This window comes from Melospiza georgiana, chromosome 5, assembly GCF_028018845.1.
Source record: "Melospiza georgiana isolate bMelGeo1 chromosome 5, bMelGeo1.pri, whole genome shotgun sequence".
NCBI lineage: Eukaryota > Metazoa > Chordata > Aves > Passeriformes > Passerellidae > Melospiza > Melospiza georgiana.
In genome coordinates, this window is record NC_080434.1 from 3,614,358 (window position 1) to 3,632,539 (window position 18,182).

The 18,182-nt window shown below is 36.3% G+C and overlaps 1 protein-coding gene across 2 annotated transcripts in view; it reads left to right on the forward strand.

Moving 5' to 3' along the window:
• CFAP97 (cilia and flagella associated protein 97) overlaps positions 1–17,773 on the forward strand; it is a 28,767-nt gene extending 10,994 nt beyond the window's left edge. For both annotated transcript variants that reach the window (XM_058024015.1, XM_058024014.1), the window contains 3 exons: positions 6,813–7,075; positions 15,034–15,184; positions 15,861–17,773. In XM_058024015.1, coding sequence (XP_057879998.1) covers positions 6,813–7,075; positions 15,034–15,184; positions 15,861–15,988 — 542 coding nt within the window. In that variant the 3' untranslated portion in view covers positions 15,989–17,773. The remainder of the gene's footprint in view (positions 1–6,812; positions 7,076–15,033; positions 15,185–15,860) is intronic.
• Positions 17,774–18,182: the final 409 nt, after the last annotated feature.

The following is an 18,182-nucleotide window of genomic DNA, read 5'->3' on the forward strand; positions in this document are numbered from 1 at the left end:
AACAAAAAATTTGTTCCTTTGAACAAATTTCTTTTTGCAAGAAAGAAACTTGTTCAAAGAACAAGTTTTGGACTAGCACAAGAGTCTGGTTATTAGAGGCAGCAAGGTGGTTTGTATCTTAAAGCAGAATTAATTTGAAGCGTTTAGAAACTGTTGCAGTTAAATTTAAAAGTAATTGAAAAAGTTTTTGCTTTATGTCTCCTTTACCTACTTGTTTTCGTATTGAAAATTATTCATTTGTGAGCATTTAAAAAATTATATTAGACAAATATTTATCATGTCTTTACAACTCCTAAAGCTATGCTTGTTCTTGATAAAAGCCAAATTTTCTATTACACATTTCTTAATAAGATAAAATCTCACAACACAATTCTAGGTGGAAATCTCATAGTTTTCCTGCTCTTTATTGCACTTTGATTGTTTTTAGATGGGTAGTGCTGATAGCAGGTGTGATTATAAATTTTCAGGTAGAAGTACAGTTTTTCTGTTGTTTCATGATGTTATTTATATCTTTGTATGCAATTGTTTTGTGATTCCATGATGTTTCCATTTTGCTATAAACCTTACAGATACTTCAGAAAAGTAATAACTGAAAGAAATATTCTAAACCTATACTAATAAAAAATGTCAGAGCTATTTCCTCTGCTGTACTCTTGAGTAATCTGAACACAAAAAGGGAATTAAGTATGACAATGCAAAAACAATCTTTTACAATCTATTTCTTTGAAGGCAATTTTATAAATCACCATGTTAGAAAGCTGGGAATAAAATAAATTGGAAAATTTTCTGATGCGATTTTGCCTGATCCTATGTCTTGATTATTATGCAGATAAAGAGATGGGTTAAGTATATGAGTGTGAACTAAGCACTCATCTATCTCAACCCATTTTGCTACAGATTTGCTCTGTCTCTAGACAGATCTCATGATTTCTGTAGTCCAGAACAGAGTTGTCTGCTAAAATTGCTCTGTATCTCTTTATCTAAATTTGTTTGGTATCAATACAGTGAGATAGCACAAGGTATATACAGTGCTGAAGAATTTAGTACTTTGTGTTTTCTTCTCTGTAAAATGGGGTTGATACCTGCTTATTTTACAGAAGTGTCTGTGAGAATTAGTCTGTAAATCCATGGTATTAGCTATTATTAACTTGAGGAGGCGGTGTGCTGGGGTAAGTAGGGCAATTGGCCACAGACTGAAGTTCTATCCTTGAAGCTCTCACTGACCTCTGTGCTGATAAATCTTTTTGCCTCTTCTATGCCTTAGATTTTTAAAATAGAGGTTCCTCTGTGAAAAGCTCTATAATATAAATATTGTGATTATAAAAGTAAAAAGCTCTGTGTTTCTGAATAAAATCAATTGTAGAAAATTAAATAGCCGCTTCAACTCAACATGAAGCAATCACTTCAACTTTTTTTTTTCATGTAATTTGTCACTCGGGAAATAGAACAAGTTTTGATAACTGAAACTTTGTTCTCTTCAGGGATATGTTATCTGTGTGCTCATTCATGCTGAACTAGTGTATTTGTAGAAAAGCTGCTAAGCAGTATCTAAATTTAAAGTAGACTGCAATATACACATACCCAAACTGTAGAGTTGAACTAAGCATATATAGCTGTTCTATGGAATTCTCTTCAGTGTGTATGTCAGAGTTTGAACTAATTTTCTGTATGTGTGTGTATTCATATGCTGGGTTTTCACAGGCCTAGAAACTCATTTTGAGGTAGAAGAGCAATTGCTAGCTTATTCATATGTTTAGAATTTCAGAAGAGATTGAAAATCTGCGAGATTACAGAGAGATACAGGCTCCCCCACATTCATGAGAAACTTTGTAATTATGGAGGGGAAAAGTCCAACACCTCTAAGATATCTTTCTGATGATATCAAGAAATAAATAGCAGCCCTATTTAAGCATGTTTAAATAGGGAAATTTGTACCTGAAAAGGACATTGTCCATTTCTTAAAAAAACCCCTCCAAATCTTTAATTCTCCAAAATCCCTTTTAAAGGGCTCTGTGGCCTGCAATAATGGATATTATAGGAAGTATTTGTTTAGAGGTGCCACAGGGAAATAGTTTCACTCTTAAACTATTAGATATTGATGAAGAACTGTGATTTATTTAATCCTTTTGCACATGTGGTAGTGTAGCAATATAAAATAAAATATCAGTCAAGTGTAAACATTGAAGCAGTTTATATTGGGATTGCAAAAGATACACTGAAACATACATGATTTTCATTTTAGCCTTAATACTGTTAGGATGGCTGTATCATCCTGTCCTAATGCATTTGACTTGCTAATTATATTTTATATAAGGTTTGGCCTTTTTCATTCTGGAAGGTTATTTCAGTGCTTAGAAGTTGAAAGCAATAAACAGCTTGTTTATGGCTTAAAAAAAAGTCAGGTATCTCTCCATGGAAACCAGCTTTCATAGAAATCCTGTGAATACCAGGGAATTTTCTTTTCCTGCTTACCAGCAAATGAGAAGTAGGCTCTACACTGTGCAAGTTGTTATGCAAATGTTGCTGCTTATTTATCATCTACCCCAAATTATATTTAAGGTCTGACTGACAATGAAAGTAACTAGTGGTTTATTTAAGTTACTAATTACCCACTGATAGAATACATATATGAGAGGTAAATCATATTTCATTGTTCCAAGACTTACAAACTCTTTAGAAGCTTAAATCATAACCTTAGAACTGTAGTGTTATCTCATGTTGTCAGTGGCCACTGCAAAAATAGTCAGGCTATTCAAACACTTGGACTTTGTGATTAAAGAGTAGTGTGGGTGAATGATGAATAAATCATTGAAATAACTATGAAACTCAAACACCTGAGTTATATAACATGAACTGTGCTCTCAGTATTTAATAGCATTTGGAATCTTACCTTTTATTTGCTTATTGATAGTGAATTGTCTCTGGTTTTGTGGGTGTGTGCTGACCTCACTTAGACACCCACTGTCTTTGCCATGAAAGCAGTGTTGCCAATGAGTGGTAGTATGCATTCAGTGCATAATGGACATACATTCCTGCTGTGGATTACCTACTTTTCTGTCATAGCAAGTGTGTGGAGAATAGGAATATGATGCTGCATAAATGGTGATTTGCAGAGGCAGGTTGGACAGATTTTCAGTTTGGTGATTGGAAGCAGTGGTAACTATTACTGCTGATTTGAAATTCAGGGGTCAGAAGCATCTTTCTGAACCATGGAAAGAATCACCCCTGCTTCAGGGAGACCTACAGAAGTTTTTCCCTGCTGCTTTCTATATTGCTTCTGTGACTTATTTGAACATCATTTAAGGAGTTGTGATTTCTTCTGCTTATTTGTTTAGGAATATGTATGCTGTAGTATTAGTGGTGCTCTTTCACAAAAATGATACAGTATACATTGTGTTGGCTTGTTTTTCTACTAAGCTTTAGACTCTGCTGTGACACAGTTCCTTTGCAGATCAGTATTGCATTTGTGTGGCTTAAAAAAGACAATTTATGGGTAGGGTCCAGTAAGTTATGGTATGCTTTGCTGTGGTGTTTTCTGATTAAATTCTTCCTGAGCATAAATCTTAACCAAGTAAAACATAACTCCAATTAATTAACAGTTTGAAGAACAACAAACCAGGTACTTTTACTGTGTTATCTGATCCAATGCTTTGGTGTATTGCAGCAGTGTTGCAGCAAAAAGCTAGTTGTGAAGTTTCAAATGGGTTCTTGGGTCATATAGAAGGATAATAATAAAAAGATTATTTAAGGAACTGGAGAGTTTTAGATTGGTATTTTCATTCCATCCCCTTGAAAAAACACTTGCTGCTGTATGTGTTGCACTGAGTCTGAACTTCTGATGCAAAATTAATGAGTCTTCTGTAATTTAGCCATCTGTCAATAGATCATTTACTGGGTTTTGGCAGTTGTCTGCTAAGGCTTCACTGAGTAACTTCACAACAGAACCTTTGGGGTGTTCTTAATTCCTTCTCTGTATTAATATATTTCTCTTGAGTTGTGATAAATTCAATATTATGACTGTTAGCAAGCTCTCAACCTCAAAAGTTGCCAGAAAGCTGTTTGCAGTAGTAAAGCCAGTTTCTACATTAAGAATAAATAAATAATAATGAGGCTAAGAATGAACAACATATGGAAGAAAGTGGGGTGGAGTCTCTTCCTGCTGACACAGGTGGGAAAGGCTATCTTTGTGGTGAGGTGATAAAGGGTGTGAATGAAGTGATATATATTTAAAGGAAAAAGGCTAAGAAAAGGAAGAAGGAAGAAGAGATGAATGAAAAAAGGAGAAGTCTGTGTGTTGAGGGGGGATGTGGCTGAAGAAGCTGGAAGATGAGAGTAAAGTTAGTAACATTTTGTCCTTGTGTATACAAGTAGTACCCAGCAGAGCAATGCATGGATATGTACATAGATATGTATTCACTCTATTTGCCTGAGAGCTTCTGATAAAATAGGGGGTGTTTAATGCTGCAGAAGTTACATACCACTATCCCCAGGAGTTCTGAGTGACAAAGTAAAGCAGTGCTTCTTGAGCCCTGTGTGTAGCAGTTGCTCCAGGGTTCCTTGAATCATTGTTTCTAGTAGCATTTACTGACCAGCTTTGGAGTAAAAGGGAAAGGCCTTTGTTCCATGTCATTGCTCTGGTTTTATTTTTTCATCACACCTGACAGCAGTTTACCAGAAAAGTGAACAAGTCAGAAAATAGGTAGTAAGTAATTACCTTGAAGCATTTTTAATCTCTTTACTGGCTACAGTTCATAGTTACACCCAAAGGATATAAAGTCTCTGCCAAAGTATAACCTGCTATCTAATAGTGAATTAAAAGTCACTGACCAGTGAAGGCATGAAACAGGTATTTCAGGTATTTGTACCTGAAAAAGTCTTTATTCAGAATGCAATTGCTTTAAATTGATTTTGACTAGTTGGCACCTTCCACAGAGGCAAAATAATTGTTGGAAATTTGTGCTGACAGTCATTCAGAAATTTAAATGTCTCCTGTAATAGACTTCATCATCAATAGCATTGATGCCACAAGACTAGGTCAAAACTTGAGTTTAACAACTGTTCTTTGTCTCAACTGTATTTCCACTTTTGCATATGACATGCAGTCCTCTTTAGCCCATGAGGTGCTATGGCTATAAGGCAAAAGCTCCATAACAATACAATTATCAATTATGTGACATGATATCTTCTTCACATAGTTGTTCAATTTACTGTCATCTGGCTGTGTCCTGCAGTGCTGATTTTGCCTGTTCCAATAAAGGCATCCTGTAATATTTTCTGTTGAGATGTATGCTGCAGCTTGATGTGAATTGTGCAGCTCTAGTTATTTTCTTTGCATTTCTCTTTGTCCCTTGTAGGCTTATCCAGATGAGTCTCATTCCAGGTTTGTCTCCTCCAATGGTGTTGATGGCTGTACTAGTTTTACCTTGAGAATAACTTACTAAACTGTAGAGATGTTTCTCAAGACATTTATATTGCATTAACCTGTTGGTTGGCACACTTGATCTGCGCTAGTTTACACTGGTTTTGAGGTGATTTGCATCTTCTCTTGACAAGCAAAAGCAGAATTTGCTGCTGTGGGCAACCTCACAGTTAGAACTGCCTAGGGACAGTTCTTGTCTATATTGGCTAGTGTGCTGATACTGCAACTTTAATGAATTTCAACATTCATCTAGAAATTAGTAAATGTTTGAGTTTTACATTTTGAATACCGTTCTTAAATTTCTCAAAGAAAATAGCAACATTTACTTGCATCAATTCTGAAATAAAATCAGTTGAGATACTGCAAGAAAGATTTAATTTCATCTTGAAGTGAGAAAATGCTCTTCATTCTTTGAGTTTTCTTCACTGTTAGGCTGCCTCAGACATCTCTTGCGAACAGATTGCTAATGCAGAAGTGTTTGCTGAGGAAATATTACTGCCTGCCTGGGTTGTTTTTTTTTTTTTTTTCTTTCTGCTTTGAATGCTTTTTTTGCCTGTGTGGGACTTCTAGGGGTAAGAATGAGGGATGTCTTCTGAAGGCGCTGTGATATTGGAGGAGTGTGGGGAATGGCACAAGTAAGGATTTTTTGTCTGTGTCTCAGCTCCAAGAATGTGTCTAACCTAACCAGGTGCTGCCATTCCTGTACCACAGCTAATGCAGTGGTTTGGTGGGGTAACACCATGACAGCAAAACTCTCACACAGCAGTTGCCAGAAGACCTGCTGCAGAGCTTTAGAAAGCAAAGGCTTAGAAATAGGTCAACAGCAAAGCTCCAGTGGAACTGTAATAAATATAGCTGGCTCTGGCTGAGAGTGAACTTTTCCAGTTATCTCGCAATTGTGCTCGTCAAGTTGCTGTGCATTTTTAAGTGTGCATTCTTTGTCTTGATACCTTATTGTCATTATTTGATTGTTGTTTGCTTACTGTTTTAAATTTCCATGCCCCAGTAATTTTTCTTCGTTATGTGTGCTCATTCATTTCTCTCCATCCATTCAAGTTACTTTTCATCATTCCCTTTGCATTTCCTCCACCAACACGATGAATTGCTTTAGGAGTTAAGTTTCAACAAAATCACTTCAGGAAATGCACTTTGTGCCTCTGTGTCAGGCTTCCCCAGTGTCAGTTTTCTGTCTGAAGCATTTTATCTATTCTGCCTCTTAACTGGGATGGATACCTTAGATAAACTTGGGAGCAAAGTTTAAATTTTTTTTTATGGCAAACATCTAAATACTAATTTATGTTTTAATTCTTGGTTCTGGTTTATGTTTACTCCTGGGTTCCTGAAGCTGTGTTTTCTGATCTCCTTGTTTATTTCACCTTTTTCTATTTTAAAGCTTTCTTACAGTTGGATAAAAAAGAACAAAAACTAACCATCGATCTGCCATCTAAAGGAGTAAGGAAAAATTTCTCTTTCACAAACGAAGAAGTAAGACAGATTGATCGGGAAAACCAGAGGTTGCTGAAGGAGCTGTCCAGGCAGTCTGCAAGGCCAAGGAGAAGCAGCACGCTGAAGAAAGTGTCTGTACCACCAGCCAGATTGTACCACAGTGCCCTCAACAGGCAAAAAGAGCAGCAGAGGATTGAAAGAGAAAACCTGGTGAGTTTTCAGTGTGGTTGTGGATCAGTAAATTGAGAGGGACTATCTCTTGTCAGATGAGCTGTTGCTAAATATTTAGAAGATTAATGAGGCAACACATGAACATTTACTGCAATAAGTCTTCAATAAATTTCCATTACTGTGGTGTTGGAATAATTGTTCCTATGGGTGAGTTTCTTGGATTTTTGGGGAGAGGTGGGAGTAATGATGGGGTTTTTTCAGATGGAAGTAGATTTCAGTTTATATGCATTTGCTCTACTTTGGTATCGTTTAATTTAAGAGGAATGACTGTTATTGTTGACACACTCAAAACACTGGACAGCAGTCTGATTGTTCATTCTGCTTCATTCTGACTGCTAGTTTCTCAAAAACGGGCTTGCATAAAATAAAACAATTAATATGATAGCATCAAACTCATTATATTTGAAATACAGAGGATACGAAGTCAGTGTCAGTTCTGGTTTTTGACTCATAGCTATCTCTGTCTTTGAATATTTGTTGCACTCTGATTGCCACAATGCAATGGCAATTACAATAGCTTCTTTACTGGAAAACAAAAATTTAGACACATTTGTAGGGATATTGCCAGAGTCCTCAAATAATAGAAGTAAAACTGGTTTGAATAAGATACTCTTAGTAATTGAATTGAAATACATACATGTAATAGCATTTTATTATCTCTTATATATTTATCAGTGTGTTTGAAAAAATGATACAATTATAGTTTAAATAATTGGAAAATGTATACTGGAAGTAATATATTACTTTTTAGCTTCTGTGTAACTATAGGTTGCAATTTCCTTTTCTGTACACAGAGAGATACAAATTCAACATGGAGAAAGACTGATTACTGTATTTGGGAAAATCTGTTAGGCTTTCATTCTTTCAGCTTTCAGACATCTGGATTGTTCAAACTTTGCAAATTAGGAAACTTTCTTCTCAGCTCCACTAGACTGCAGTTTACATTATACTTTAAAGTCGGAAGGAATTTAGCACAAGATTTTGTTATAGATGTGTGATATTTGTCATTGGCTGGGAAAGAAATGTGTTTAGGTCAGTAGGAGGGTGTTGATGGTGTTTATTTCAAATGTTGAAAACGGGTCTTGCTCTATGACATGAGCCTTGTTAAATTGTTCTTAGGTGTTGGGGAGGAAGTGCTGTGCCTCAGGTTATCACAGTTATATGCTGTACTGCATAACAATTGATGATTACAGTAAATGAATGTATAGGATATTTTAAAATACACTTCTTTTTACTCAAAGCCACATCCCCTTTCTCTTATGATATATTGCAATGTTGGTTCAAGACTGTCTTGACTTTGCAACTTTTGAATCAAAAATGCAGTAGACAAACACATAGTCATTTCACATATTGCTGCTTTAGTACACATTAGAGATGAATGGTGGTTGCATGAAGTCTAAGAAATAGTATTGTATAGTTACTTATTCATTTATAGTTTTGTTGTTGTCAGCAATGTGAGTGGACATGTTTGATATGAGAATTAATGTTAGGATATTGTGTTAGTTCAGACTATAAAAGCATTTGGTTTATTCTTTTCCCCAAACTCAGGATGATATATTCTGTTCTTCTTTTTGGATCAGTGATTCATCAGTGTAGCTCTTCCATTTTGTTTAACTTTGCTATAATTTTTTTAATATTTTTATTATGTTTGAAGTGTATGTACCCCTAGAGCATCACAGTTTTAACATACTGATTTTTGTAGCACTACCTTTTGAGATTAGAGGTGTCACATACTTCTCTCTGAAACTGTAAATGAAAGAGCAGCTCTACCCTGCTCATTGATGTTGGTTTTTTGTCTTTATATGGATAAAAGTATGTGCTTTATGAACCTGTTTTCTTCGGGTCAGCAGCTTTCCTCACCTTCTTAAATTTAAAGAGGTGGAATTCTGTGGAACTTTTCTATCAATCTTTTTTCTCTTACTTCTTGGGAATCTTTGATTTTATACAAGACCTGAGGGTACTGCATAGAGGATATGGTGTTTGATACACCTTTTTAAAGTGTTTGTTGGAGAAGGATGCAGAGTTTTGTAAATAATTCAATAATAGAAATCTACAACAGTAGTCTCTGCAGGGGATTAAAGAATTTTGATGCAGAGATTATTTTTTGCTGGTGTTGGCTCAGCTTTTATAATTTTTTGTCATGAGGTTAACAGCTTGGCTATGGAAATGTTCATTTGTTCCACCAAAACATTCTTGGAGTAATACCTATAGTTACAGTTATCAGAAAGATTTCTTTCTCTTGCAAGCATTTAGTATCAGAAATGATACAGGAAAGTAAGTAAAATTTTAGGAAATTAGAGAGGAATCTGAGTGCTTTTGTGCTCCCTAGCTTTGGAAAGGGGTGCCAAGAGGTACAGGAAATATATCTTGTTCTCACAGACTGTATTAGAAAGAGCAATGACAGATTAGCAAGATGCATTGCTCTGATGAAAAGTAGTTTTAAAGTACTGATTAGCAATTTATGGGAAAAGCACAATTAGCAAAAACAGATGACTGCTAAAATTAATGCCAGAATTTTGTAATTGCTGCTTTTGACTGTGCTTTCATAAATGGAACCTACTTTTGGTTGCTTTTCAGAGCTAGCAAGATCAGAGTGTGTCTCTTGCCAATAGAGGATGCTGTTGATTCAGAAAACATTCTACTCTTGTGTTTGAAAATAATTTCAGTCCCTCTTCAGTGGAAAGGAACTTCAGTGTGACTGATGTGCTGCTTTGTTCCCATGTCTGCATATATGTGTGTCTATTTGTATTGACACAGTAATCATTTTCACCACTGTAAATAAGATACTGAAGACTATATGTCATCAAAACTTTTAATGGTTTATTGTTGGTTTTTTATTGGTTTATTATTAATGTAATGCTTGGCATATACAGGGAAGTGTTTGGGGTCCTTAAAATACTGATTTGCAGTAATTACATAATTCTTCAGTCACTTCATCAGAACTTAGGAGACATTCATATCTCTGTGTTTTCTGATGGGTTTTTCATCATTTTTATTAATTCTGACTAGGATTTAGCTGTTAGATGATCTCAGTGAGCCAAGCTGCTATGTTCAGCCAAATTCCTAGGGAACAGTGACCTTTTGAGTTCACCTAGGAATTTCGCTGGAAGATCTCAGCAGCTCTGGTAGGGGCAGTTCTCAAACCTTAGATCAGGAGGGATAAGGGTGTTCCTTTTTTGTGGATATTTGGTCTTTCCATGCATTCCTGCACCTCATGCTGTTGTGGCTCACTGCACATAAGACTCCATGTTCCTCATTCCCTTATATCTTATTCCCACAAACTGCACCCTCAGTCCTAATAGATCCAGCTCTGATTCCAGTTCCAGTATAATGGCCCTTCCACACAAATTTAAACAAAAATCACTTATTGTGTTTCTCTGCAAGGGCTTTCTCTTTTCACTTACTTGGTTTCCTGAGTTCTCTGTGCTGCAGATTTATTATTGCTTCTGGCCACCACTTGTTGCAGTCAGTGGCCTCTACCAGCACAAGGATTCTTCAGGGAGACTTTCCCTTCTCGTGCAGTCAGAGCTGGCTTTGTCCTGCTGGAAATTCTGAATCTCCTTTAGAAATGTGTTTATTGTGCTGCCAGAAATGAATGTGTATTTATTTGTCTCCATTCGATTTCATGGTACAGATGTGCTGTCATAGTTGGGTGGGGGAGTCAAGGGCAAGGGAGGGACAGTGCTTTTGGCCATCCCTACCTGGCTGACACCAGAATATTCCTTTGATCCTGTGCTGCACTGTGCCTGCCCTGCCAACTGTGTTGTGCTGCAAGAAGGGAAATAACTTGTCAGCATGGAAAGAAGTAGGAGAAGGGCCACTGGGTTATCAGGGTTTCACCTGAGCACATTGTACTTTTCTCCCTGGAAGTAATCCATTCTGCTTTTTCTCTGCCTTCCCTTTTTCCTGTCCCCAAGGACTATCCCCAGAGTTAGAGAGCATCACCAGGCCTTGGACACTGCACATTTACATGGTTGTGTTCAGTCTCACTGGTCTCAGTCAGGAGGAGAAAGCTGTGCAAAATGCAGTTGTGAAAGACAGTGTAGTCTCATGTGTGGTCTTAGGAACTCAGAAATACTCATGTTGTGTTGATGACTCCTCAGAAACTCAAGTACACAGAATCTTGTGTGATATTTTCACTTACGGAGTTCAAAGGTGGTGTATGCCAATCCAAAAGACAAAATGTTGGTCGTTCCTGAGATGAAAAAATGCAATGCCAAAGGTTTCCATGGCCTTGTCATAACAGGAAGCTGTCAGGCTGTGGGATTGGCACACAGATGTGCATGGCTAAAATATGCTAGAGTACAGTACAAATGTAGTATAATTCTGTGATGATAGTATTTAGGCTATAGGCTCTTTGTGGTCAGATTTTTATGGTCTTCAGATCCTGACCCAGACTAGCACTGCTAAGGTAATTATAATAAAGACTGACTAATTGGCATGTTCAAGGAAAATTTTGAACACTTTGCAAAGTGCTTAATTTTGTGGGATTTTCTTTTCTGTACTCTTAACCTACTTGCCTTGTGGTGTTGCCAGCTACACATAAACTTGATAGCTGTTCAGTTAAAAAGACTTTTCTGTAAATTGAGCACCTTAAAGAGTTGTCTGACTGTTAGGAGTTTGTCAGGTTAGAGCTAGTTAATGCAGCTGGCAATTAAAGAAGATTACAAATACTTTTATTGATAAGAACAGAAAGCTGTCCTTGAATGCAGTTATCTGTTTCCCCCTAGACTCTGCAAAGGGACAGTGTGATCACTAACATCAGTGACATTAGAGGAGGTGTAATATAAATAAATTTGAACAGCTGTCAAGGCACACTGGTCAGCTGATTAGGATTCACAGGAGGTGAAACTGAAGCCTTCATACTTTTAAAAAGCAAAGTAAACCAAGGAAAAGTAACATTTTTAACCTTCTCTCTGAACTCAGTTTGAGTGTTACATTTTCAGTGGGTTTTTTCCTTCCTTTTTCAAAATAGCTGCAGAAGAGTCTGTGCTACTTATGCTTGGGGTTTTTTTCTTTTTCTGACAGAGCTTTAGAATTACCTTCAGTGCTCTCCTAATGTGTCCAAAATTGAATTAGCAGATTTTCTTTTGGCTCACTATATAGCAGCAGTTTTTTGGTTATGTTGGGTTTCTTTGTTCTCAAATTGTTGGCATTTCTGACATTTCCATCATTGACAATATGTATTTTAGTATCTTTATAGATGCTAATCTATGTCCAGATGCCTAGATTTATAAAGGATTATCCTGTTCCTAGAAGGTAGTCATGCCAGGAACACCTTCTGTGACTTGACTGTTTTTAATATTCTACTTTTACTGTAAAGTCAGTATTAAAGTAAAAGAAGATGGGGGAAATATAAGCCAGGGAAGTCTTTTGACAAGATGAGAGGTCATCAGTGATACAATCATACAATGATACTATATCTGTTTTGAGCTTGAATCAAGAGCTCTGAGCACCTACAGTGTAATTTAGAGCAACTAATAACATTCCTGCTGTTAGTGTCTGTTCCTCTTTGTTTTTTAATTCCTTAAAATTTAATTGAGAACGTATATTTGGTTCTAAACACTTGAGTTATGTTCTGTAATCTGATTCTTTGATTGTTGAGCTCAGTGATGAAATTTCTATTTACTTCAGTGATGCAGGATTAAGGCTCCAGAGATTTGGTACTTTAGGAGAACAAGGAAAGCATCAGCTTTCTTCAGTTTGTTTCTCAAAAGGACAACAAAAAGAATTAGTAGAGTTGTACATATGGCTGAAAAACAACATTTGCTCAAGGTACTCCTCAGATAAGGACCTCAGGCTTGTAGGGTTGGTAGTAAAACCATAAGAACCAGACTAGTTCTGGGTTACAGATTCAGTAGGTCAGGGCTGCCGTTTCACTGTGCCGATGCGTTTGTTTCTGCCTGCAGCAGGCTGTTTTCCAAATGGCAAAATCCACAACTGAAAATAGCATGGATGTTAACCTGCCCTTGGTACAATCCACAGCAGAAAGCAGGGAGCCACAGGAGCTCTTTTCTCATTCTCTAGAAAGGCTTTCCTTCAGACACTGCTGCACCACAGAATCTGTAGCTGCTTTTTCTGTGGCTTGTTTTTTTTTTTTTTCCCTTCATTAATGGCTACTCAATACTTTTCAAAATACAGGCATAAAAGCAAAAGCAGACAATTTTATTTAAATTAGAATTAAGTAGGCATATATATATATATATATATATATATATATATATATGTCTATATAAAAGCTAGTGTATTCAGAATCAAGCTTGAAATTACTGCAGTGTTAAGGTATGCAAATTCTATGAGTCTGTTACAATTGAGTGCAGACTTGAAACATGCTCATCTCTCACAGGAAAGTCACTTCTACAGTTTACCTGGTCTATTTGTGATGGAACTGAATGTATTGAGAGCTTCCATTTTTAATACTGAAGGTAAAATAAGTGATCTCTGCAAGTCTAAACATTTGTAGTTGTATGAGGAGATGTGGATGAAGTTGTGAGAAAAATGTTGGCTATAACTTTTAGAGGCAAGTCTACCATTTCATGTTCTGTAACTGGCTTTAGTGAAGAGCTATTTCTAGCTGAAGTCCTTCCTTTGACTTTTGGCTTACTTAGGTATTCCTGCTTACCATGAACTGGCTGGCACTTGATGCAAGCACTTGTGACATGTTACATCTGAGCCAAAGTCACTTGTCCTTTCTCTCTTGTGCACTCTGCAGGTTTCCAGTGCCCATGCATAAACTACCAAGAGTTTGTAGATTCCTATTATAGTTAGACAATGACAACTGGCATCCTGAATACTATACTATTTCCTAAGTCACTTCTTGTAAATTTATTTCTTACTAAAAAGAAAAAAAATCAGTACATGACTAAGTGTGCAGTTTAATGGTGATAGTTTCTTGACCATACAAGTATATATCTAGACAATGCATCTTATGAAGAGGGTTATCTTCAGTACTTTGGAGACTTTGTGTAAGCACAGTTTGCATTCTCTTGTTGATAGGATGCATGTCACAACCAGCAAAGGTTGTGTCATTGCCTCATGTTTGCAAGCCATCAAATGAATTTAAATTAGTTAAAAGAGAAAATAAATAGATCTATGTGAGGCAACTGCTAAAAGTGCAATATATCAAAAATGTGAAATTGTTAATTAGAAGTTGCATGTAGCTGGGTATTTCCCAATTTGTCCTCTTATCGGGTCCTTTTTTTAGATTATTGAAATGTCTTAAACCATAAGTTCTGTTTCAAGTATAAATAATTATGCAGAATAGGAAATTGTGTCTTTAAAATACTGTGTAAGTAGTTACTCCAATGCATCACTTGCCACATGATTTCTAGGGCTAATTTCAACAAGAGGAAATGATGTCTGTATCAAATATTTCAAATAGAATCTCTTAAAATTAGATTATGGATAAAATGAAGTCCTGTAGATGTTTGTGCTTTGCTTTTGAAATTAGTTTCACAGAACTGAGGTCAGTAATCCTGTCTGGGCTTCCTATAGAACAATATAAAATGGTCTGTTTGCAAAGCAAAGATTTAAAAAAACCCCAAACTTCTCATTCTTCTAGAAATTTAGATGGGAGGAGTAACCAAAGGCAGGATTAGAATAGTGGAGCCCATTTCTTCACTACCTTTGGTGACAGTCACCAAATAAATGTATTGCTTCATATCACCATGGAGCACAGAGAACTGTGAGGTACTAAAGATGTACTCAGAGTAGGACTGATGGTGTGCAAGGGATAGTAACAATTTGTGTCATAGCACTGAGAAAAGAACTGAATAGCAGAGTAGTCTATGCTGGTCACCAGTGGAGGAGATCCTGTTGTGTACTGCTAAAAATTTTGGGGCGTTCTGCAGCTCAAAGAAGAAGTCAATTTGTGACTGTTTTACAGCACCTTGTTCATTTTTTTCTCTTTCTTGATGACATTTTTCTTCAATATGAAGGCTTTCCTGAAAAGACTGGAAGCAGTGAAACCAACAGCTGGTATGAAGCGCTCTGAACAGCTGAGGGACTACCACCGCCATATGAGCTACCTGGCTTCTTCACCTTCCCTAAGAAGGGCTAGATCTCCTTTTGGCCAGCTTAGTCCTCCAAGTAAGTACTTTGAAGTTGCAGATTATTGCATTTCTTTGCAATATCTTTTTATAATTCAGAATTGTGAAGCACTTACTTGTTAAGAATAGCAAATATGTTCTTTGTCTTCTTTAGATTGATTGTTTATCAAATGGAAGTCATCAAAATTATTTTTCTAGTCACCAAAAGCGATTACTATATGCATTGCTTTGTTGCCATCCTAAATTTCTAATAAATGGTCTTGTCAATACTCTTTTCCAAGAAGAAAGAAATCCTAGTAGTAAAGTATTTCTCATTTTGCCAGTACCCTTTATCTAAAGAAGAAGGAGGGAAAAAGAAACCCAAACAAAAACCCCAAAATAACATCAATGAATGTTGAAATTCTCATTCAGAAAATTTAGATCTGCTGATAGTAGCCTTGTTTTGCTCAGAAACTCAGTGTGTAAGATGGGAAGTAGACAACGCATCTCGGTAGAACCATGTGCTTCAGGTTTAAGAACCAAAGGCTTGAATTTTTTTCCTGATCATGTGTGAACAACTCATCATCAACTCTTTTGCAGTTGTATTCAATGTACTGTGATTTGATTTGGTTTATTCTGAGAGCTAGGGTAACGAGTGTTGGAGTACTAACATAGCATGAAGTTTTCTGTTGTGTTGAGCATAAGCATTCTCCCTGTGTGTGTTTGTGTGTTAACAGGAGGAACTTCAAGATCATCCACTCTACAAAGTGCACTGAGCCAGAGGAATGAAAAACCCACGTCTGATTCAGCCAGTGGGGCATTACAGAGACCTAAGTCTACTAATGTTTGTGCTGCCTGGTTATAAGTGTGTTCTTTGCCTTGTATACTGAGATGATACTCGAACTTCTATTTTTAGTGCTTTTGTAAAATCTATGTGCAAAAATATTTTCTGCATTGTTCAGTGATTAAAATGCATTGCATTCCAAGTAATTGTTTATAAAATGGTCTTAAAATTGTATAAAATGCTTCTGTCAGTGTTTTCCATGACAGGAAGAAGTTATGAAAGAGAAGGAGGTATTTAAATGGACATATTAAATAGAAATAGAACTGTTAGACTCAGCTCATAAGTGGAATTTGTATCCATAACATGGAAGGACAGAATTGCTGCACTAGAAGTGCAAAATGTAAATAAATTTTTTAAAATATTAATAATACTTTAAAATAATGCATTACAATTCTAAGCATTTGCTTAATTCCTGGATTGTCCTTGGTTTACATCCTGGCTTTATGTAACAGCCTCCTGAATTTTGTGGGTCATGTTCTTGTGAATGAAAGAATCTTTAACAGCAGTGTGAAGAGGTGAAAAGCAGATTAGGTATTCCTCCATAATGAACTAGAATACTGAGGTGCAGAAGACAATGTTTTGCCACTGTTAAATGTTCAGCATCTGGAGTGTTTGGTATGCAAGGCTGTGTCTGTTCCAGATCAAAAGGATTTTGGAAGTTGTACTGGACTTTGGAAGATGTACTGGGATCTTTATGTAGGAAAGAAACATCTGATGTTGTCTGAACAACAGTAAGGACTGAAGTAAAAAGCAGTTTCAGATTTAGTGTAAACAAGTAAGTTCTGGTTCCTTCTCAAACTAGAGAATACTTAAGTTAAGTAAGGGAAATAGTTCACAGCCCTGCTTTGCAGATGTGTGCTCTTCTCAGTGCAGAGATGTAAACTTGAGCTGCAGGAAACATCTTGAACATTGATTTTGAGTGACTTCTAACCAGGATTTAAGGGAAAAAAGACAATAGAAAACAAAGTGTTGTTACTTTTCTTGACCTGTTTTAAATGTCATGTTCTTATCTAATATTTGTAGTAATGTCAGATAAGCTCCAATAGCAACATCCATTTACGAGAGGAGTAAAATGTAATGGTAGTGGTAATCACATTAGTAGGTGGTGTGGTTTATTTCTATGCATAAAGGCAGACTTTCAGTGAGCTTGTTTTGTACGACTGTAGCCTTATAATGAGTACAAATTGTGATGCCACTATCTGTGGATATTGCTGAAACTTTGCTTGCTTCCCCAGCTTCTTCCCAGGAAGGAAATTGCTGTATTATGGATAAGGAAAAAAAGGTGTATTTGGAAATGCTGGGTCTTTGACATGAAAAGTGCATTATTCTTTGCTAGTGCTTGCATGAGGGCTTAGGCTTTCAGGTATTCTGCATTGTAACACACTTTTTACTCGGTCCTTGTGATAGTTTGGCAGAGCTTCTTCACTTGGTGACCTGCAGATCAAATTTAGCTGTTTGACAATACTTGGAACTTTTAACTTTAAGCAGCATTGTGGCAAACAGATTTGTATTGCAATTACTATTCATGGTTAAGAACTGTTAACAATTTCTTTGTATAGTGCTGCTGTATTTATTTCTATTATTGTGCTAATGAAAATTATTCTATATTTAAAGATTTTTGTCCTTCAATGTGAATATCAGAGAAACAGTTTAAATACTTCTGAATGTTCATATTATAATTTCTTTCTGTGAAGAAACTCACACAATGGATTACTTTTAATTGCTTCATCTTATTTAACTTTGGTATGAAAGTGTCAATTTTGTATGTCATTTGTAAATCATAAGAAATAAAATATTTAACATGAATTGCCATTGCAGTGGCTTCTTGTTGATGTTTAAAATTGGTATTAAGGTGCAAAGAAGGCTGAATAGCTTGGTAAGTAGGAAAAACATATCAAAATGCAGGTTTTCCATTGTTCAACTGTTAGATGTAGGGGAATAATGGTTTTGTCACTGGCTTTAGTTTGCCCGTGAGCAGCTCTTGCAAAGGTACAAAAGAAGTATTATCAATTTACTGTGACAATGGGAGTTCAAGTAGAAATTGCAGACTATCTGCAGTCTTCTAATTTCCAACCTCTCAGAGCTGATGGCTTCATTTTAGGTTACAATTTCAGCAACTGTTGTGCTGAGTGCCACTGACTCAGGGCAGAGCTGCTTTCAGAAGAATGATTATTCCTTGACAGTTCTGAATTCTGACCACAGGTATCTTTATGGA